We start from the raw sequence: 22321 nt of genomic DNA, 5'->3' as shown, positions 1-22321 counted from the left end.
TTTGCCCAGTAAATATAATAACTCTTATGAAATGCAAAAGGGTTGTTGTTTGCAATTTCATATGGATTAATCTAGTCTTTTTTGTTCTCAAATAAAATGCCATGTTGCCCCTTGCTTGCTCTCTCCTTACCTTCTATCCTCATGTGGAACCTTATCTAATCTGTCTTAGAAGAAACAACAAGTTTTAAACCCACTGCCCACTCCCCCACCCCCCAGCCCCACCAAATATAACGGACCAAATTTACTAATGACCATGGGTCTTCAAAGAGACAGACTTTGATGCGGCTTGAAAGAGTTGCACCAGCATTTAGTGCTTTAACTTGAACTTATCACCTGTCAGCAGATTCTCCTCACCTGTGGATCTTCTAAGAGGTGATAAATAAAAGCCCATAGTTTCCTGTATAGTCTGGTCCTCGTTTTCTCACCTAAACTCCCTCACTTCCAGCTTCTTGATGGAGTTTTTCACTTACATGTTTTATGACATCCAATGCAACAGGAACCACCAAATTTATCTTCTTTGACAACCAAAAAAAGAGACTCCTCCTAGGTCTCCATCTCTGTCAAATAAATTATCATCTCTTGCCACTTGGGTTGAAAATTTCTATTTGTAAATACTGTGTTAAGAGGAGAAAAGATTATGCACTATTGCCCAAACCTATTATTAAAAAAAAAAATCCTTTCATTGGCCTGTTTTTCCCTTTCTCATGTCTATTATACTTTATCTTCTCAAGCCTACATTAATAAAAAACTTCCTCATTAACACATATGGGCAAGGGACAACAAAGTCTGTAATACACCAGTATATTTTCTTTTCCTGAACTTTATCCCTCTCTCTCTGCTGATAATTTTACCTTTGGTAAATACACCAATTGTGAATATTTGAGGGTACATATCTAGATGCCCCAAACCATGTCAGATGATCCATCATTTTACATATAAACCATACAATGTCACCTTGCTGTGTCTTTGATACCAAATTCCAGCCCCTCAACCTGCAATGGTTATTTGCTCTCCTTTTGGTGATCGCCTATTCAACCTTAAGGCTCAGCTTTATAGAACCTTCTGCATGGAATATTTTTCATTCTCTTCAAGTAGAATCAGTAAAGAGTCATGCAACTAATATTCGTCAGGTTTAGCCAGTGTGGAGTGAATGAGGGTCCTAATTTATCTCATATCCCCTGACAAACCATAGGTTTAAAGGAATAATTGCAAAGCAAGGCATAGCGTCATTTGAAGAATAAGATGATAAATCTGAAATGGACTCTGCCCTTGAGTAAATTCCAAGTTACCAGGAGCAATGAGAAAAACTGTTGGCATTTTAGGGATATTTTCTTAACGGCTCAGGTTTGTTCTTCTACAAGTACAATAGAGATCAAATGGTTTGCATTAGATTCAGAGCCTCCTAGAGTCTTGCTAGAAAAACTCTCCCTAAAATGACACCATAGTTCTTAAAATATACGATACAAAAGGTCAAGGTAAATGCATAGGAAGAAAGGGAGGGCAAGGGAAATGTCACAAAAGACGTGAATAAGGTCTGGAAGGTTTTATAAAGTGAGAATGGTGTAATACAAGGTGTGTGACCCTGAGCTATGCCATAAAGTGAAACTGCTCTGATATTGAAAACACTCCTTCCAGTGACCAGAGCAGGAAAATAAGGGCGAATAAGTTATACTAGATACTTATCGGATAAATTTATGCAAGGCTCCACTCATCAGTTGTTTGATACGAGGTAGCATGTCATCGAGATGGGTTCACAATTGGATAAATTGGATCTGAAGGTTAACTGGAGGAACAGGATTCTGAATATATCTATGCGGGTTATAAATTAATTATGCATCTAATTACTTATAAAAACAATATTTATTGAGCACCTGATATGTGCAAGTTCTTTGCTAGGTAAAAGATGGAGAAAATATAAAGATATGATGAACCATCGCCACAAGAAATTAAATAGGAGTGATGATGATGATGATGATGTTTATGATCAATGAGCATCATCAGACAGACAAAGATTGAACAATCCATGTGATTTCAGACAATGGGAAGACATTACCCAGGCAAAGGTCTCTGGAAAGAGGTCCTGCAAATGTTGGCATTGAGCTGAGCCTCAAAATACAAATAGACTTCAGGGACATAGGTGAAAAAGTAGAGAGGAATATTCCAATCAGGATGGCATGAGCAAAGGTGCACTTTGGTGAAGACATTAGTGCTTCCAGTCTAATACTCAGCCTGACTGATTTCTAGTCTCTTTGGGTTGTTTCACAATTTCACAGCCTTTGTCTGGTAAACATGGATGCCCACCGCCATCAGGTACTAAAAACCACAGGAAGCCACTCAGGTTATGGCCCTCCCTCAACCTTCTTGGAACATGCTTCCCATTCTCTACTTATTCTCACACAATTTCAAATCACTCCTTTCTGCAAAGAGAATTTCAGAAACATAGCTGTCAGGAACGGTTAGGCCCTCAAGAAGATTTGCACAAAGACCAAGAAGCACAGGAAGGGCTAGGACCTAAACAAGGATGGTGTTCAAAGTTTAGCTCAGCTTAGATACCAAAGTTAATGAATTCCCAAACAGAACGTGTTGGGGAAAACAAACAAAATCCAGTCTCTGATGACATTCAGGTATCTGCAAACGCTTTCCTTGTGTTCCCATAAGAGCAAACAGGGAACTGAATTTGAAAACCAAAATGAGGCTAGTAAATTCCTGAAAAGAGACAGTTCTTTTTCCTCGGAGACACACCAAATTATGCATTGCCTCTCTCGCCAACAACATACTCTGTCTCAAACATTTTTAAAAGAAGGCTGCTGAACATCTGCCGAGCAATTAATGGAATGCAGCAGCATGCTCTAACAGTCCCTGGGAAGGTATTAGCAATCCTGCTTATGAGACATGAAATGTTGCAGACAGTGGTTCTTTTTTTTTTTTTTTTTTTGAATTTTTATTTTCCCCTGCCTGCAGGGTGGATAAGGGGAAGGAAAAAACAGTTGGGGTGGAAGTTTTGAATCAAATACTCTCAAATATTCTTCCCCATTGTTTCTCCTTTTTCCCAGGCTTCCTCCTGCTTCTCATCCTAGCCATCCAAATATGAATGTGTTAATTTCAACCTAATAAATGAAATTGTGGCAAGCATCTCAATCCACTGATCCCCACCTAAAGTGCCAAGTTTCCCATGTGTGAGAGGAGAATTCCCTCCACTGTCTTTGGTATATGTAGAGTCTACCACCCTGTTCAAGTAGTTTTTTGGTTTTTTTGTTTTGTTTTGTTTTGTTTTGTTTTAATCAGGTTGCTAGAGCTAACTTAGGAGCAATCTCCAATAGGAAACTCACCTCTCACGTATCTTACTTCTACATCACAATTGTTGAAAGGTGCCAGTCTTGACATACCCTTGTCTTTTGTAGGTAAAAGTCTGGCCCAAAGAGACTGGATTCTTTCAGTCCTAAAACTACTATGACAAGCATAGCCAAACTCAATATAGCAAAAGTTTCCAAGACTTAGTTATTCTGTCAGCCCTTGACATTATCTTCCTTTACTCTTCCAACTAGAGCCAATTATCCACATATAGACCTATATCTACTCTACTTGCTGAGCCAACTATGACAGAGAGCTCAATAATGCCCACTGATTAGGTCTGGAATTACACAACCAAGATCTGATGCCCGATTTCTGATTAGCAGTGGCACCGTCTAACCTTGTTATGATGAGAGAAACACAGATTGGGGTTCCCCTTTGCCAGAACCACTAGCCAGAACCCAGGGACATGGAAACCGACCTGCTGTTAAGTGGGCTGCGTGGACAAAGACTTGCACCCCTGGCTTCAGCTCAAAGTGTACTGAGTTTTGATTGAGCTTCTGGATCAGTAATTCTGATATCTGAAAAAAGAAACGTCATAATTAGTGCAACCAAAATTGTCATACTGATTATAAACGAATATGCTGAGAAATATTTACTATGTTCATCAAGGCATTGCAGTATTATATCTGTGAATTATATAAAGGAGTTTTACATGATTTTGAATTTTCTATTCCAGAATATGCAGATATAATTATTTTTTATTCATGACCTGACTTTATATCCTAGTGGATACAAAATAGGAGAAAAACTATTAGTAAGTCAAATAATTTTACTCTTAATAAATTATACTGCATTATCTTTTCAAAGTTTCCCCAGTTTTTTGAGAGACCATTTGTTATGCATAAGGACTTAAAAGAAGTAGACATGTACAATTCACACATTCTGGTGAGATTCATATACATTTATTTTACTTCCATCCCCTTCCACAAACCATACCCTGCAGCTTTCACAGAATAAGTACTTTATGAATATTTATTAAATGGTAAATATAGTTCTGCTAAAATAATATACAGTTAGAACCAAGTGTAGCTACAACTTAAGTAATGAATTGCCAATATTTATTTCATGCTTATGGGTATTAAGTAAACTGCTTCACAGGCTGACTCATGTACTGGACAGACTCATAGAATTCTGAACTAGGCAATATTTAACCCTAAGCATGGGGCAAATAACCTGATTTGGGTAGAAACAGTATTAAGGTAAAGTTATGTAGGTGATGTAAAACTCTGTTCATCTGTTTAAAGTAGAAAACCCAGCTCAATTTGCTGTTTCCCTTATGCTTTTGAGGAATTTCTGAAGCTACTGGAGATAACTATATTCCTATTATTTTTATTGGGTCTCCTTGCCTTATTTTTAATATTCTAATCATTAATTTAATATTGATTCAACATGTTATTTAGTCTAATTAGACGCTTTCTGACCATCATTCTGCCAATTCAGTTCTTATTTTTCTTCCTTTTCTATTTGTTGAGTTTCATTTACTCCACTGAGTTGTCACTAGGATACCTTTGATCCCTTTACTAATTCAGGGCCTGATGACATAGTCTTGAAGCAGACAGTCCCTTGCAGAAGCCCCTGATTGGAAATGAAACTAAAGTGTGGAGCAGATAAACATCTTTGCTGAACAGCAGGAACACGGGATGACCACCAGTGTCCTGTGGTTGAGCATCTGGGATCCAGTGCAAGCTCAGCCTGTCAAATGTCCTTTCAAAATGATGCAGAAAAATAAGACTGTGATAAAACTATGTTGAAAACAACTTTATTCTCTATATTTGACTACTCCTTTTCTTGGGCACTGAGAATCTTCCAGAATGGTCCACATTTACAGAAGTAGATTTCTAGCACAGAATCCATAGAATAGTTTTCCTCTGTATTCTCTAGCAAGTTCCTTTTCTATCTTATTCTTACCATCCAATTGGTAGGGTTTTTATAGGAATCTGACCACAGATTTTTTTTTTGAGTAGAAATCTATCACAAAGATTTTGGCTATGAAACACACACACACACACACACACACACACACACACACACACACACATTGCAGAATATTTTTTATTTTATTTTATTTTATTTTATTTTTTTTGAGACAGAGTCTTATTCTGTCACCTGGGCTAGAGTACAGTGGCTGTCATCATAGCTCACTACAACCTCAAATTCCTGGCCTTAAGCAATCCTCCTGCCTCCGCCTCCCAAGTAGCTGGGATTACAGGCACGTGCCACCACTACCAGCCAATTTTTCTATTTTTAGTAGAGATGGGGTCTCGCTTTTGCTCAGGCTAGTCTCAAACTCCTGAGCTCAAGTGATCCTTCCGTCTCAGCCTCCCAGAATGCTAGGATTACAGGCATGAGCACCTGTGCCCAGCCAGAAAAAATATTTTAATTCAAATATGAAAGACTTGTCAGAAGCAATTAAGGAATTGGACTGTTTTGCAGAATCTATCACATGGAACAAAGGGAAGTATGTACTTGTAAGCGAAAAACTTTCCACTTTCTTTTTTTCCTTTGGGTAGATGCCCAGTAATGGGATTGCTGGATCAAATGGTAAGTCCACTTTTAGCTCTTTTAGGTGTCTCCATATTACTTTCTATATAAGTTGTACTAGTTTGCAGTCCCACCAGCAGTATATGTGTTCCTCTCTCAGACATTCTCTGCTAGAATGTTTATAGCAGCACAGTTCATTATTGCAAAGATGTGGAAACAATCCAAGTGCCCATCAACACCTGACTGGATTAATAAAATGTGGTATATGTATGTCATGGAGTTCTATTCAGCCACAAAAAACAATGGTGATCTAGCACCTCTTGTATTATCCTGGATAGAGCTGGAGCCCCTTCTACTAAGTGAAGTGTCACAAGAATGGAAAAACAAGCACCACATGTACCCACCATCAAATTGGTATTAACTGATCAACATTTATGTGCACATATAGTAATAACATTCATCGAGTGTTGGGCAGGTGGGAGAGGGGTGGAGGGGATGGGTATATTCACACCTACTGTGTGTGGTGTGCACTGTCTGGGGTATAGACACACTTAAAGCTCTGACTTGGGTGGGGCAAAGGCAATATATGTAACCTAAACATTTGTACCCCTGTGATATGCTGAAATAAAAAAAAAAGACTTTCCACTTTCAATCAGGTGAAGTGATATTTCTTATGCCTGAGAATTTTTTCTTGAAATGAGAGATATAAATCACTAAACCAGAAAATAGAGTTCATCAGAACAACATGCTTCTAATGTATAATTTCTGGGAGAGTCTCTTGTGAAAATAATTAACTTCCTATTATACCATCACTTCAGTGGCTCGATCTGTATCATTTACAAAATTAAGCAGAAAATGCAAAAATAATCTGCTAACAGGAAGTATGTTTCATGTATTTAACTTGCAACAAAGGACATTCAACAATGAACATAAGCTTTGAGGAAAAAAAATACGTATAAGAAACAAAACCAAATGAGAGTTACATTGCATACAAGAAGAATCTCAATTAGAACCATGTACTTTTCTGCTCAAATAAATGAGTATGAAACTGTTGACAGATTTTCACAGTATTTTAAATCATTTCCATGCCACTTGCAGAAGTCTTTATCCTGTATTATTTTCCTCAGATCATGAGTGGTTATATACATTTTAAAGCATATTATATATGCATTGAACGTTATTTTGGTAGAGTTGCTTATTTCTTTCTATTTGTTCTAACACAGCATAGCTTAGGTGTTACTGCTGTGTCTCCATGGAAAGGAACATGGAGCTTAAAGGAAATACCAAAGTTTACCCAGTTAATATTTGCAAAGTTGAGACTAGACTAGAGCTTTGTTTGACTCCTAATCCTAGAGCATTTCCACTGAAAACATTTTACTTGAACCGGTTGACAAATAGAGAGATGGCAAAAGGTATGTGGGGAGACGTCTGGCAGAGTGGGTTTAGGAGATGGGAAAAACGCAGCATTTCATTCATTATGCTTCCCTCTCTCATTCATCTGTGCAACACACCATTGAAAACACCAGCTCTGATGTTCAATGACCAATATGGGCTACAGGAATAGGCAATTTCTCACACTATCCTCAGGATGGCCACGTTCTGTTCACCAGGTAATATAATTGGTAATGTTTGGGAGGGTTTGGGGATAGGAAGGCAGAATAAACTGCAATCTACAGAAAAGTATAGCAATAGCCTAAGTGAGAAGAACAAACACTTGCCTGATAAAGACTCAAGTGAAATAATGTGTGATTGCTGGGAGTCTGGACCTGCTGAAGCAAGTCGAATTTATTTATTTTTTTCTGTCTGGTGGCAAGTGTGTTGTCTCAACAAATTTCATTTATCCTTTAAACAGTCACCCCTCGGCCGGGCGCGGTGGCTCACGCCTGTAATCCTAGCTCTGGGAGGCCGAGGCGGGTGGATCGCTCGAGGTCAGGAGTTCGAGACCAGCCTGAGCAAGAGTGAGACCCTGTCTCTACTAAAAATAGAAAGAAATTATCTGGCCAACTAAAAATATATATACAAAAAAATTAGCCGGGCATGGTGGCTCATGCCTGTAGTCCCAGCTACTCGGGAGGCTGAGGCAGTAGGATCGCTTAAGCCCAGGAGTCTGAGGTTGCTGTGAGCTAGGCTGACGCCATGGCACTCACTCTAGCCCGGGCAACAAAGTGAGACTCTGTCTCAAAAAAAAAAAAAAAAAAAAAAAAAACAGTCACCCCTCTTCTGCTGGCCTCTTGCACTGTGTGTTTTCTATTCTACTTCAGCTAAACAATCGTGACCAAAGAAACAACGTATTATTACTGGTATCTGCCTATTCAGTGGAATATACCACCTTTGATTCAAATGCAGCACACAACTTAAACTACCACTTAAAAGGGCAGTGGAGACTCAATACAAATACTAGCAAGGCTACCATCAAAAGGATGTTGTGAAAAGGACCTGCTACAGAAGAAACACCACCTCTCCTTTTCATCTTCTTGACAAAGGTTGAAGATGAGCGTAGCAGCCAAAATCAACTAGGGTAGGCTAAGGTAACAATTCTAAATTCTCAAGGGCTTGAATTAACAAAGGCATACCTGTTCACATGTCATATCCACTACAAGTAGGTCACACAGGGACACAGGCTGGTAGAGCAGCCAACTCAAACATTTCCATTCACACATACACCGTGGGAGGGAAAAGAGCTCTTAAGTTGTAGAACTAGTATTTGAATACTTTAGCTTGGAAGTGACACAGATCACTTCTACTCCCAATCAACTGTCCTGAATAAGTCCTGCAGTTCTGCTCAACCAGGAGAGACTCATGGGTACTACTCTATGGTGTACCCAGAAGGGGCAGTGGACTGGAAATATTCAGTTAACAATATAGATGGTTGCAACATAAAGAACACATTCAGTATCTAAACAATTTTTAATGAAACCAATACAGGAAAACACACTCTCCGATTATTAGAATGAAAGTGGCAATGCTTGAAACACAAAAAAGAGTTTTTAAGGACAAGAGAGCATGTCCTTCATAAATGTATAAAACACATAGCCCAAAGAAATGGTATGAGATGAAAATATAGATTCAAAATGGGCTTTGGTAAATTTATCAATGGGAAAGCTATATCAATGCTTATTCCAAAGTTGGTAGGAAACTTGCAAATCCTACTGAACATACACAGCATTCTGGTGCCATGTTTAAAGAGAGCCTTGCCTGGGATGACCTCGAAGCTAACTCAGTTGGTCAATCCTGCTCCTGTCACATTACTAAGGTCTCTTCAACTAGCAGTTGAGGAATATTCCTTTTGTCTTCAACAGAGGAACATCTTTCCCAATTCACACAACATGATTTCTGGATTAAAAATAATGGGGAAGCAAGGGAGACAAATACTGAGTTCTAGTTAACACTAGCTCACCCAATCCCACTCCTTCTTAGCACAAAAGAATTAGCTTGATTGAAGTGCTTGAGAAGTTTCCCAGATGATGTATGGAAGAAGCAAATGGGCCATAAATACTTCTCTCCCTTGGTTTCCCCACCACCAGCTTTAAGCTTCTGCCTCCTTCTGCCATATTCATTTTGGTCCAAATCTCACCTACTCTACGTTCAGTTATAGTTTTCCTACTTCAGTGACCTTCCTTATAACCACCAGCATAATTTTATAATTCAACTCCCCATGTTAGAAAATCTGGACTGCCAGGCACACTAGGCGGACATATAGAAAACAGTCTGAGATTATTAACTATATTTCACAACAAATCTTTCATTTCTTAAAAAGCTGCCAGTGGACTATTCTATTTTCTGATCTGATTTCTTCCTCAGATTTTGGGTTCTGCATCTGTCTGTCAAACGTGTATGGTAATATAAACCGATAAGGAAAAATATTGTTTGTGGTTGACACTTTTCCCATAGTTATTTTTGCTCCTTTTCAATGTTCTCATGCCCTTTAAGGATTCGGAAAGACAACACCCTGTAGGCTCCCTATCTCCCCGGCACAGCATCACAATCTCCACAGAGCACGGTGGTCTTTCCTCCCTCGGGGAGAGCCCGATACAGATCTGCTGAGCCCTGAGGACGCCGAGAGGAGCAAGAGGGTGCATCGCTGGAGGAGCAGGGCTTGCTCCAGTCCTGAGCACGGGCTGCCCGGATGAGGCCAGCTAAGGGCAGGAGAGCCTTTTCTCACTCACCAGAGATCTTAAAGAAAGACTAGTGGAACCTCCCAGACAGAGGCCACTTGATTAACCCAGCCTGCAGCATCCTGATAACAGGGTCAAGTACTCCCCACTGTGAGGAATTTTCAATTTATTTCACAGACAAGATAGCTCAACCCAAGCCAGCATCCAGGAATGCATTCCGAGGAGAGGAAGGAGAGCGCAGAGCCCTTCTCTGGGGCCTGGCCTCCCATTCTGCAGAGGCCACTTGGCCAGGATCCCAGTTCTTCCTCTGCTGGGGGTTCTGTGCTGTATCTTTGTAAGAAAGGGGCCAGAGCATGAAGAGAGGGGATAAGGAAATCCCTTCCCAAGTTTCAGCTGAGATTCAGAGAGCAGCCTTCAAAGGAGAGGGTTCGTTTCTGCTGTTTGGGTTTGCTTTGCATTTGTCTTAGATTTCTGTTTAATTTCTTATGATGGAAGTCAGTTGCTTTCACCTGCCCAGCACTCCTTCTCCCTTCCTCATGTTTTTCTTTGAGGAATTATGTCCTTCTCCACTCTTGTTCCATGTGGTTCAGGGAGCATATAAAACATCTGAAGTTGTCCCTGACAGCTCTCTATGGCCATGACTGCAAGGGACTGGTTCAGAGATGCCACTTCACCCGTCGGAGCAGTGAAAATTGTGTACCTGGGGCTCTTGCTGATGCTGTCAGAAGTGGGGTACTGTCTTTTGGATGTGGTTGGTAAACTGGCTAACTAGAAGCTGGGGATTCCTGTGTCCATCCTTGCTTTCCTATGTATTGGCTTCATTCTCAGGCCAACTTCCCATATGGAAAACAGACGGAGAGAGAAGGAGAGAGGGAAGTAATTCGTTGACACTTTTGATGGGCTCTGAATTCATCCATGCCTGAACTGTATCTCTGCACTTCTCAATTAAACGAATTCATCGACTCACTTTTTTCCCCTAAAGTTGTTTAAGTGACTGAATCACAGAGAAAGATTAAAGGGCCCCTCCTACATTAGAAACTACAGGTTTCCAGGCTGCAGTCCCTGTTTCACAGGGTTTAGACGTGTGCCTTTGTTTTATAAATTGATTTCATTGCTGTACTTTTCCATCAGGGTGGTAATGTTCTTCACAACTAAGACACTAATTTCTGATGTGCTTTGTTTGGTGTTTGTGTGGACACTGTATTTACTTTGGCTCGAGTCCTGGAAGAGGCTGATACACTGGCAATTTCCTTAAACAAAGTTACAATCTCTAGCTTGGTACTTTGTTTTCCTTTAATGTCATAAATCTGCATAACTTATATCAGCTCATGCCATTCATATATATGCTTTCCTTTTCTTATTGTTCTTGTTTTCTTCTCCATGTTAAGTAATTCCATTGTTCCCTACTCCCACCATCCTCTCTTCCATACGTCATTGACTATAGCAATCTATTTAATAGTCCTAAACATATTTTTGCATTTTCCACACTTCTTATCATACAATAAGCATAAATGTAACCATTATCAATCTACCATTTTTCATCATCTACTCTAGACCAAGTACTTTTCTATGTCATTTCTTTAATCCTCTCAAACACCTCATGAGATGAGTAAGACTTTGGTTAAATTATATAACTTTTCTGGTCCTCATTTTTCTCATCTATGAAATAGACACAAAAAATCAGAGATGAAACTAGAAACCTGGTTTATATTTATCTAAACCTATGTACTTTCTACTCAAATGGCTAGACTCCCTACATGTGTGCCAAATGCTAACTCACATAGCCTTCAAACAAGCCAACTGCTTTAAGATCTCTGATTAGATGGTTCATCCATGACTGATACAGGCTGCTTTGGGGACCATCACTCAGCTCCCTGAGAATGCCTTTGAAGGAAGCACCCAGAAGAGACAGAGAATGAAAGGAAGCCTAGAGAAAACAGACAGTCAAAGCAAGATACTTCCATAAGTAAGTATAAGATGTTTCTTTCCAAATTTCACCTTAGAGAATCATGCAGAAAATATTACACTTTTAGAGAAAAATGGAAAGTGTGAGAAATAAAGAGGCACAGATGATGTGGTACCTAGGAAAAAGATGATTCTAAATCTGTACCCCCTTCCATACTTGAAAATTATAACCTAGATTTCATGGAAAATGAGTAAGATTCCAGAGGAGGAACAACCGCAAATTTTTTTGCAAATATTTATATGCAAAAGCCTTGGGTAGAAATCTGTTACCTCTCTAAGTTCTCAGCAGTGTTGTGTTAAGAAATAATCCATTCTTTCTCCCACCAAATTTCAGTGCAGATAATAATCTATAGGATATGAAAGGAAGCTGGGAGGAGGGAGATCAGATACAAATCTTGAAGATTACCTGATGCCCACCCTTCACCTCCACTTACCGCTAGGAAACAGGGTTCCACAGGGCTTTCTGTGGCAGCTCTGTTCTTCAATAGTTGAGCACACAGAAAATTATAGACATGAGTCTTCTGCCAAGTGAGAAAGTGGCAGTTGAAAGGAGGGTGTGTGCTAGGAGGTGGGCCGCGCCATAATTTGGAGTTGTTGTTAATAGTGCTGTTATAGAATGTTCTCTGGCCATCTTGGAAGACTAGAGATCATGAGGCTAGATTATGGGTTTATTCAAAGTAAATAGAAGAGCTTCAAGTGCTGCAGAGGGAATAGCCAATATTTATCTAGCAGCTGAGAGGAATCCTACTTTTGATCTATCCACCTGGAAGAACTGAGAAACTGAAATCATTTGGTTTCTAAAAGGGCAACTAAACCAAGACTGATCATTTTAACTGAATTCATGAGGAAGAACAACAACATAATAATCCTCACTACAGAGATGGGAGAGTCTTCTGAAGTTTAAAAGAGGAAAGGGAAGAAAAGAAGACCAAGGTGGGCAGGAGGTAGAGAGAGAAACACACACACACACACACACACACACACACACACACAAACTCTCTAATGCTCCAGCAGGCAGTGGAGATGAGAAAGTGAACCCCCACAGAGCCAGTGGAGGTGCCTGGAGCCAATATTTCTCATTTATTATAAACACAAACTAGATCATAAAAGAATCAATGATTTGTATAAAAGTTGTATCTTTTAGAAAAGATAGCATATCATGTAATTTGGTTCTCACATTTGTGACAAGTAAGACATAAATGGGTTCATCATCTATGTGTCACTCAGCTACTTGTGTTTTTTTTTATTTACTATCATGAACAGTTTTTTATCATGGTACACATAGATTTATTCATTGTAAACATTGTAGAGTATCCCATAGTGTGAATAATTTAGCCATTGTCTACAATAAATACTCTTAGATGTGGTTTTTGTGAGGCTGTTAGTTAGAATTACCAGTTTATGGATGAGAATTGGAGGACCAGAAAGTCAGAGACTCCACAAACAGCTGGCCCCCTCTCTTAAGCCCAGATTCCCAAGAGACCCCTCTGAGCTGCTGTGGTGGTGGTCACACTAGCAGCGGGTGTGGCTCAGACTGAGGAGAGAAGCCAGAATGTCACCTGGGGACTCACCTGCTCCAGATCATCTGCTGACCTTTTGTTTTCTCCCGCTGGATCCTGATAGGGCAGGACAAAGAGCTCGGCAGCCGTGGGTAAGCCGGGGAGCACCGCCACCAAGATGTGCTGGGCTGGAACCCCCGTGGCCTGAGGGAGAGACACAGAGGCTCACGTAAGTCCTGCAGAAAAGAATAATGAGAAAGGAGCAGGTATTTGGCAGGGGTTGGGGGTAGGGGGAGACCCACGAAAGTGGGAGGCGTGAAAGCAAAGGCCTGGGGGCAGCAGGCAGGAAGGTGCGTGAGGGGCAGGGCCGGGCTACAAGTGCGGGCTCCGGAGTCAGACTGTCCATGATCTGATCCCAGCCCCAACTCTGCGAGACCTTAAGCACGTTGTTTATCTTCCCTGTGCCTGTACTCCTTTAAATAGAAAGCAGGAATAGTAGCAGTACCTGCCTTGGTAGTGGGTAGTTTTGAGAACTATACGAGTTACACATGAAGCATCTACAGTAGTGCCCCTGGGGATTCACATGTCAGCTCTTCTTCCTAGAAGGCATCTCTAGGAAGTGAGCCTTGCCAGTAAGAAGACCCTCACTCACATTTATCATCTGCCCCTCATACCTTAGCCCTTTCCAACCTAGCTTCCTCATTTGTCGCCCATTGAAGTTACTCCTCAAATGGATCAGTCACGTCCTAATCACCTAAACCTAATGGGACTCCCCCATCACTGCCCTTGGGAGGCAACTGCTGACTTCTCACGGCATCGACCGGATGCCCAGCCCTGTTTCCTGAAGCACTCTGAGCCCCTCGCTTGGCCATGCTGAGTCTTCTGTGAAAATTATAGCTATCACTCAAGGAATTCCTCTTCGTCTTCGTTTCTCTGCTGTCTCTTGAACTTATATCCCAGGGTTTCCCCCGAGCCCTCTCTAAGTGGTTCTGGAATCAATAGCTATAACCTCAGCTTCTCTCTCCAGCAGCCACTCATAACACCATTTGGTTGTTCCACTAGGACTTCCACCATGCATGTCAGCAAAAGAACCTCTCATTTTCACCTCCAAAATCTTCATTCTCCATTTAGGGGAACCGAAGCAGTGCTTTCCCAGATACCCTTGCTGGAAGCCCTGCACTCCCCTTCCCCTTAACATCTAATCATTTTGTGAGACCTTCGCAAATCGACTTTTACACGAATGATCCTATTGGTTTATTCCTGTTTAAATGCCCACTGTTAATATCCCAATCCAGCCCCCATGCACTCTCCCCTTAAGTTTTTCAATAGCTTCCCCATCTCCAGGACACAGGCTACTACTTCCAGATTTACCCTTCTTCAGTCTGACTCAGACCGTGTTCCCCTGTCCGAAATGCTTGCAAGAATCCCATTGCTAACAGGATTAAGTGCACATTCAAGGCCTTCTGCAGTGTGATCCCACACTCCCTTTCCAAACTAATTACCTACAACTCACACAGGTCTCTTATGTTTTAACCAAATGAAATGATGCACAATTTCTCAATATCCCAGCCTCTCCTGCCAACGATTTTGTGCATGCCACCTCCCCCAGAATGTCTTTTCTCTATATGTGCAGCTAGAATCCTACTTATTCTTGATGAGTCATCTTAAAGCCCACTTATTTCAGTACATTTTTCATTATTTCCCAATTAGGTGATTGTATGTTTTGAATTCCACATGGATACATTTTTTGAAGCAGCAAGAAATGACATGTATTGGGTCATCACCAAGTGCCTGGCATTGTGCTAAGCAACTTATAATATTGTTTTATGCAACCCTCCACAACAACCCTTTGAAGGAAATGTTACTGTGCCTCACTTTGAAGTGAAGACATGAGGCAGGCTGGGCTCCTTAGGAAGCTGACTCTGGGTTTAGCATGCAGGGTGTTTACTAAGAAGTGCTCTTAGGAACAACACCCATGAGAAGGAAGCAGGCATAGGCAGGGGAGTAGTTGAGCTGCCAAGTAAGCCCAATGACAGCCTCAAGAGACCCCATGGGGAGATAGAAGGGCATTTCAGAGTTGTCTTAAATTGGGTAGAGATGGGCATGACTTTATATATATAACTGCACCAGTTCATCCTCAGATATGAGCCACCTTGGAAAGTGGCATGACCCGGAACAAGGCAGTGGAAGCCTCTGCTCATAGCACTCCTAGCAGCCAAGACAACAAGTCTCTCCCTGAACAGGGATCTTTCTGGGAGGTGCATCTCTGTTTCCACCCCAGGAAAGATGGTAACTGCAGGAAGCCTAAACAGTGGCTCCCGGCCATCTAGGAGGTGACTGGTACTCAGGAAGCACGATCGGGCTGGGAAGCCTATGTTGGTAACCAGTGTTTTATGCTTCTCTGCTCCTGACACTTACAGACCCCAGCTCCTACTACAGCTAACCCCGAGCTGTTTTATGTCCCTATTTGATTGTAAACTCAGAGATTATGTCTGAATCATCATCATTATATACAAAAATGTTTATTGAATGACATTCAATTAAAGATTTCATTGCAAAACGTCAATAGCAAAGCCAATTTGATGAGAAAAAGGTAACCAATTTTACACCAAATTTTGTCTCATAATGAGTCAGAAAAAAAAACAACTGTGGATAAGTTGATTCTAAGTTGTGCCTCTTATAGGGTTTGTTAGAGTACACAGCAATGTGGTCCCTTAGGGCACAAGTAGCCAAGTGTCATTGCTGATCTCAAACACAGGTTGGGATGTTGGGAACCAGGGCTGGGTCAGCTGCCTGTTGGGATTGGGTAACTAGGGAGCCTTGGGACCTGGAAGGTATTAACCTCACCACCACCGTTGCTACAACCTTGCCCTGAGAAATGTCGAGCCATCCTGTGTATTCTGTGTTTAGCTGACTATGCTCTGCAGCAGCCTAGAAGCACTGATGAGCAGTAGTTTCTAGCCTGCTGGACAGCTGTTCGAAAGGTGGAGGCTCAGGGCATCCGAGCTCTAGACAATAAGTGCGGAGATAAATCAGCCTGGAAGGCTGGTCATTGCTCAGCTAATGCCTGGTTGATAAATCACCTGGGGGAGTTAGACAGCTGCCTGGCAGACCTGTGGGGACATGGGTCCCTAGAAGGCTGCAGACAAAAAGAGGTGGGAAGTGGGTTCATTAAAGGGTGTAAGTCATCTCTCTTGGACAACGAATGAGAGAAACCAGTTGTCGCACGAGGGACAGATGGCTCCAAGGGCAGAGAGGCCTATTCCAGGCAGGCCTATAGTCTAACAGCTGTGCCTCCTGGTGGCCAAAGTGTTTACCACCAACAATGTCACAGATGCCACAGAAACAGGGGTGCCCAAAGGCATATGCAAATCCCTCCTTTCTACACCAATGTTCTATCCATACCTGTTTCTCCTTGGAATAAGGCAAAGGATGGCAGTAGAGTGGAGTGGGTAGGAAACCACAAAATCAAGATTCACACCTTGCCGGCCTGACTCCAAACCTGATTTTTAACTGTATGACCTTGGGTAAGTTACCTAATATCTCTAGTTCAGTTTCTTCACCCGCAAAATGGGAGGGAAATCACAGTTCCAACATCATGAGCTTACTTTGGGTATTAAATGTGTTAAATATTGCAAAGCACTAAAAAGAGTGCCTAGAACATTGTAAGTGCTAAATAAATGTCAACAAAGGCAATGGCATTAAGATGGGGAAGATCAGCTCTTTGCCAAGCGGCTGGATGAGAGATCTGTTTTCTGAGCAGGGGTTATCTGAATGCCTTTGTCCCACCATCTTTTTGTGTTATGTGGCATCATGTGTTGGGAACAGGAAAGAATGTACAAAAAATGAAGTTGATATTCTTTTAGGGCTAAAAGATGCCCCAGGAAAAGGGAACTCATCTCTGATTTTCTGCAATCAGCTCAAGCTGCCCCGTGAGTGGCTGTCCCATTCCCCTGCTCACTCATGAAAGTGGAATTGAGGTGGTATTGGAAGTGGCCTTTGGCCACCTGCCTGAGCCTTGAGCCAAAGCTTAAGTCTGCTTACAACACTGACAAAACCCTTGGAAGGATTAACACCAGCTTCAGTAGGAGGTAGTTCTGCTTTCTTGAACAGGAAGTAGCAGCCGTGCCCCAGTTAAAGCCAGCACAAACTGGTGGCTGCCGAGATGAAGCCCAAAGTTGGCCACTGATAGATCTTTTCCTTCATTTTAATGCTAAAAGTCATGCCCAGGGGGGGAAGATTTAACATGCTAACTAAACATGTGATACACGGAGAAGTATGATTACTGGAGGGGGGCAGATGCCAACAAAAACCCACCTCTACATGCTATGATTTCAGTGCTGGTGCTAAACTTTCTTTCTCTCTTTCTACCCTTTAAAAGTTCCCCAGCTCTGCGTTCGGAGAGCCAGTCTGATTGCTTCTTAACCTGCACTGTCTCCCTTTTTTTCAAGCAAAAGCCCCAAATTAAGCCTTACCTGCCTAAATCTTTCCAGTCTCATGCCAATTTCTATTAACTCAGGGACCAAGAGCCTGAAGTCTGGTATCAGAACGGGCAGGGGGAGGGGGATGTGCCTCAAAGATGCTGTCTTCTCCAGTTGTCAGTGACATTTGCTTAGAGAGGGATAAACCACACCAGCTTGGTATTCTCTCAGAAACCTCGGGGGGCTGTGTGGCAAAGGTAAAAGCCCAGACAACGGACTCAGGCCCTTCACTTCACTTTTGTAGCTGTGACAGTTCAGGCAAGTTGATTAACCTCTCGGAACCTCGGTTGCCTCAGCTACAAAATCAGGGTAACAATTCCTTTGTGGGGCTGTTATAGGAGAGAAATGTCTTCAAAAGAACTGGGAGAGAGAACTATGACCAACCATCACATACTGTACTGTCAGGCTCACAACTGTGGAGCTGGAACCCAAGACCCCTCTTACTAACTGTGCTTGCCCTTCAGGACACTTACATACTGCGTCCCTCCATTGTCATGCACAGAAGTTGATTTTACACTCACTAATGGCCTAATCATGAACTTTGCTATATATACATAAATATAAAACTGTCACGAGTGTCCATGACCTTCTTCTCTAAGCAGAATAACCCTCACAGTGGGCGAGAAGCCCATGTTTGTCCATGGTTTCTGACAATACGTCTGCTGGAGTGGGGCTCAGCTGTGCAGATCTCAGACTGATTCCCTAGACTTCCCAGGGGTTCCAGGTCTGTCCTGTCATTTCTTTGCACAAAAGTCCCCTCTCCATGAAATTCCTCAAGGACGGAGAGGAAATGTACCCGGGCAAGAGAAGGAACTGTTTGCACTCACTTCAACCAGGGACTTTTTGATGACTCGGCTGATGTCCCTCCTCCACTCAGGGATGTCAGGGTTGTAGTCATCCAGGTTTGGAGAAAAGGACAAGCGAAGAGACCGGAATTCCTCTGGAAATACAACAGTAGGTGGATTACTGTAAGTCAGAGTTCCCGTCAAAAAAGTGTATTAGACTTTATATTTATACAAAGCCCTAATGGAAGGTGCTTTCTCTTCATGGTCACCACATAGACCCTTCTAGAAGGCAGATTCACTATCCAGCCTTGTTAACTCACAAGCTTCTTATTTTGTTTATTGAATAAGTGAATGCATAAATTATAGGCAGCTTCCACTGTCATCTAAGCATTCATCTATTCAACAAACATTTCTTGTTTTAAGCATGTCCTGTGCTTCAGGAGGAGCCAAGTGACATCCTTGGCAATTATACATTCAGGAAGCAGAAAAGCCCACTTGTGCATTTCCTAACAACGCTAAGGAGTTATCAAACACATGCTTTGAAGACTCTTACATTCTTAGGTGTGTATTCATGGCAGTTACCTTATTCTAAAAATGTATTTTTCAAAGCTTGACTATTTTATGAATCACTGGTCACCTTTGAATTTTACTGATTCAGCTCTGATAGAGAATAATGAAATGCATATTAATCAGTAGTGTGGTAAATGGCCCTACTGAAGAATCGTCCACTGAGTTCTCAATTTTTGCTCTGAAGATATATGTTTGTATAATTCCCACTTTCTCCGCACCTCCCACCAAACTATAGAGACTCCTTTTACAAGGGAAGATGAGAAATCAAAACGAGAATCTGACTCCCCACAGGAAAATCTCATTTTAAATTAACTCTTCAGAATCAGTTAATTCTGGAACTGGGGCAATTGATATTTGGACCACAAACTAGTCTGTCTGTCTCTCTTTCTCTCCCCCATCCTCTCTTTCTCCCCTCCCTGCACTCTCCCTGCACAGCATTTACTTTTCCTATCTATCTAATTTTAACTTATTGTTTTTCTGATTTTAATTTTTCATGATGCACACATACCACTTCCATAGTAACAATAAACATCTACATTGTTTTACCGTCACCAGTAACACTTAGTGCCTATCCATCCATCTTTCTGTGCAGAAAAAAATTATCAACATGAGATCAAACTATAAAATGTTATTTTATCTCCTGTTTTTAATCAATGACTCCACCTTTTCATTTCAGTACCTTTTCATTCCATCTAATACTCTGACCATATTCAGTTTCCCCAACTGATCACAAAATTATTACGTATGGCTGTTTGTTCAAATCAACAACCAGTCTATGACTACGCATGACATTCAGGGGTTATGACCTTTGCATTATTTTCAATCTAGCAGAGTTTTCCTTACATATATAATACAGATTTTGGGAAGAGATTTTTTTAAAAGTATTTAGACAATGGTAGATTTCTCTTAATAATCAAGAATTTTAAAGTTGAGCTTTAAAAAAAGATGGAACATTAGCCATTTTCTTTTATAACTGATTCAAATACCATTGAAATTCTATGTGAAATGAGTCGGCCTTATGCATAATAAAACCCACCTTATTCTACCTAAAGTGAGTGAGCAAATGGACACTCTATGTTTAAGAAAACTAAAACAAACCCTTTCGGAATCCCACAACACTGTTTTGCTGGTGAATCACAGATCCCTAAAGGCGATCAGACATCAGACTTCTCTCAACTCTTTCTCAGGGACTCCCCTCTATTCTGCAGGTGAAAGTCACAGCCAGGATGGCCTCGGGCACCAAGGCTCCTGACAGCCTCCTCTGTGAGGGCAGCGATGGATCAGCGGAGACGGGCACTCACCATACACCGCGATGGTCTTCGTGTCCTGCAGGATGGCGTTCCCAGCCGAGACCTGCACTGTGATGGTATTCATCCCTTCCGAGGTGAACTTGAATGATATGCTTCCCTCCAGGGTGATCAAGGGCTAAAATAATCAAGGGCACAGAGTGAGGGGGAAGCTTAGTTACAGGTGACACAGCTGCTGGCTCTGAGCCAACAGTGAGCTGTCAAACCCAGCGAAGGCTCTTCCTGGTGCCCCACGGTGGAACTGAGTCCATCTAGGCCTCCCCGTCACCTCCAGTCCAGGCCAGAGAGGAGGCGGTTGGAGCCCTGACTCCAAAGGGCTCTGCACATTCCTTGTGAATGTGACACCTCTCTCCTGGTATCATCCTTTTCCAGGCCTGGGGAGACTGACGGGCCTTACTTGCTGGTGGGATATCTGTCTCTCTTTACGCACAACCTACTCATATCAAGCGGATCCCTAATCTAAGGAAATATCCAAATTGAATGAGATCAGGGAGCTCATAGGAATCCAGATCTAAGCAGCAGTCCCTGAAAATCTATAAGCTGCCAGGTGTTCATCTGCAGGGTGTCCTATTTCTATAAAATCACAGTGGAGCACAGGAATCCCGTATACCACGGTTGTACCCTAGTTTGACGGGAGTGGCCTTGCGTGCCGGCTTCCTCCCAGAAGCCCTATCAGCAGTTTCCTGGAAGTAGCTGCTATGGAAACAAGTACTAATTGGATAGTGGTTTGTGGATTCAAAATTACAAAAAAAAAAAAAAAAAGGAAAGAAGATTTGGAGCGGTGCCAGCAATACAATCGAACACTGGGGTCCTAAAGGAGAAAAATATTAGCCTACTGACCTCCCTCAACTCACTCCTCACAAACATTTCTTTCCCATCTTTTCTTAATTAATTTTTAAATCAAAATTCATTTAATTCCCTGTATGGCAGAGGGAAGACTAAAGCTCAGCAAAAGAAGTCTTTTCAATAGGATCTGCTGAGAATTTGGTTTTCTTTTAAAAGGAAAACAAAACAAAACAACAGGAGGCACACAAGGAAGTTGTTTAGTACTTTCACCTGCTAGTACTAGCTTTCAGGAAAATAAAATAGATTTCTCCTCTTCCACTGTGGATAGTGGGCCCAATTTGGGCCAAATGTCCATGCATAGTTTCAGATGAAATAAAAAGGGGCTTCTGAGGCCTGGGGTGGTGGCTCATGCCTGTAATCCCAGCAATTTGGGAGGTCGAGGTGGGAGGATCGCTTGAGGCCAAGAGTTTGAGACCAGCCTGAGCAACATAATGAGATCCTGTCTCTACCAAAAAAAAAAAAAAGCCAGGAGTGGTGGTGTGCACCTATAGTCCCAGCTATTGGAGAGGCTGAGGCAGGAGGATTGCTAGAGCCCAGGAGTTATGCAGTGAGCTGTGATAGTGCCACCACACTCCAGCCTGGGTGAGAGAGCAAGACCCTGTCTCTTAAAAACACAAAACAAAATGAAAAAAAAACAAAACATGAAAGATTAAAAAAGGGTTTCTTTTCAGCTTAGCTATTTTCGCAGTGGAGGTGAGAGGTTCTTTCCACTGTCAGGCTTATAGTAGGCCTAGGTGCAGGGAAGGTTTCCTCCCTGTGTCTGTGCAAAATTGTGTCTCCATCGAAAGCCAAGTTTCAGCTATAGAGCAGAAAAAAATGTTTTTATTAAAATAAGATGCATTGTACTTTAGCAAGGGAGTCTAATAAAAAATTTTAAATAAATCAGTAAGATGCATGATGTTTGAAAAGAACAAAGTT

The 22321-nt window shown here is 41.7% G+C and overlaps 1 protein-coding gene across 6 annotated transcripts in view; it reads right to left on the bottom strand.

The window, feature by feature from the left end:
- The window catches only part of SORCS1 (sortilin related VPS10 domain containing receptor 1), a 459027-nt gene that overhangs the window by 11357 nt on the left and 425349 nt on the right, over positions 1-22321 (bottom strand). For all 6 annotated transcript variants that reach the window (XM_045568059.1, XM_045568058.1, XM_045568062.1 and 3 more), the window contains exons 21-24: positions 20552-20675; positions 18723-18835; positions 13487-13618; positions 3773-3872 (exon numbers count right to left, since the gene is read on the bottom strand). In XM_045568059.1, coding sequence (XP_045424015.1) covers positions 3773-3872; positions 13487-13618; positions 18723-18835; positions 20552-20675 — 469 coding nt within the window. The remainder of the gene's footprint in view (positions 1-3772; positions 3873-13486; positions 13619-18722; positions 18836-20551; positions 20676-22321) is intronic.

Source organism: Lemur catta, chromosome 14 (genome assembly GCF_020740605.2).
Source record: "Lemur catta isolate mLemCat1 chromosome 14, mLemCat1.pri, whole genome shotgun sequence".
NCBI lineage: Eukaryota > Metazoa > Chordata > Mammalia > Primates > Lemuridae > Lemur > Lemur catta.
The sequence above is the reverse complement of the archived record's forward strand: the minus strand, read 5'-3'. Positions and strand labels throughout refer to the sequence as shown.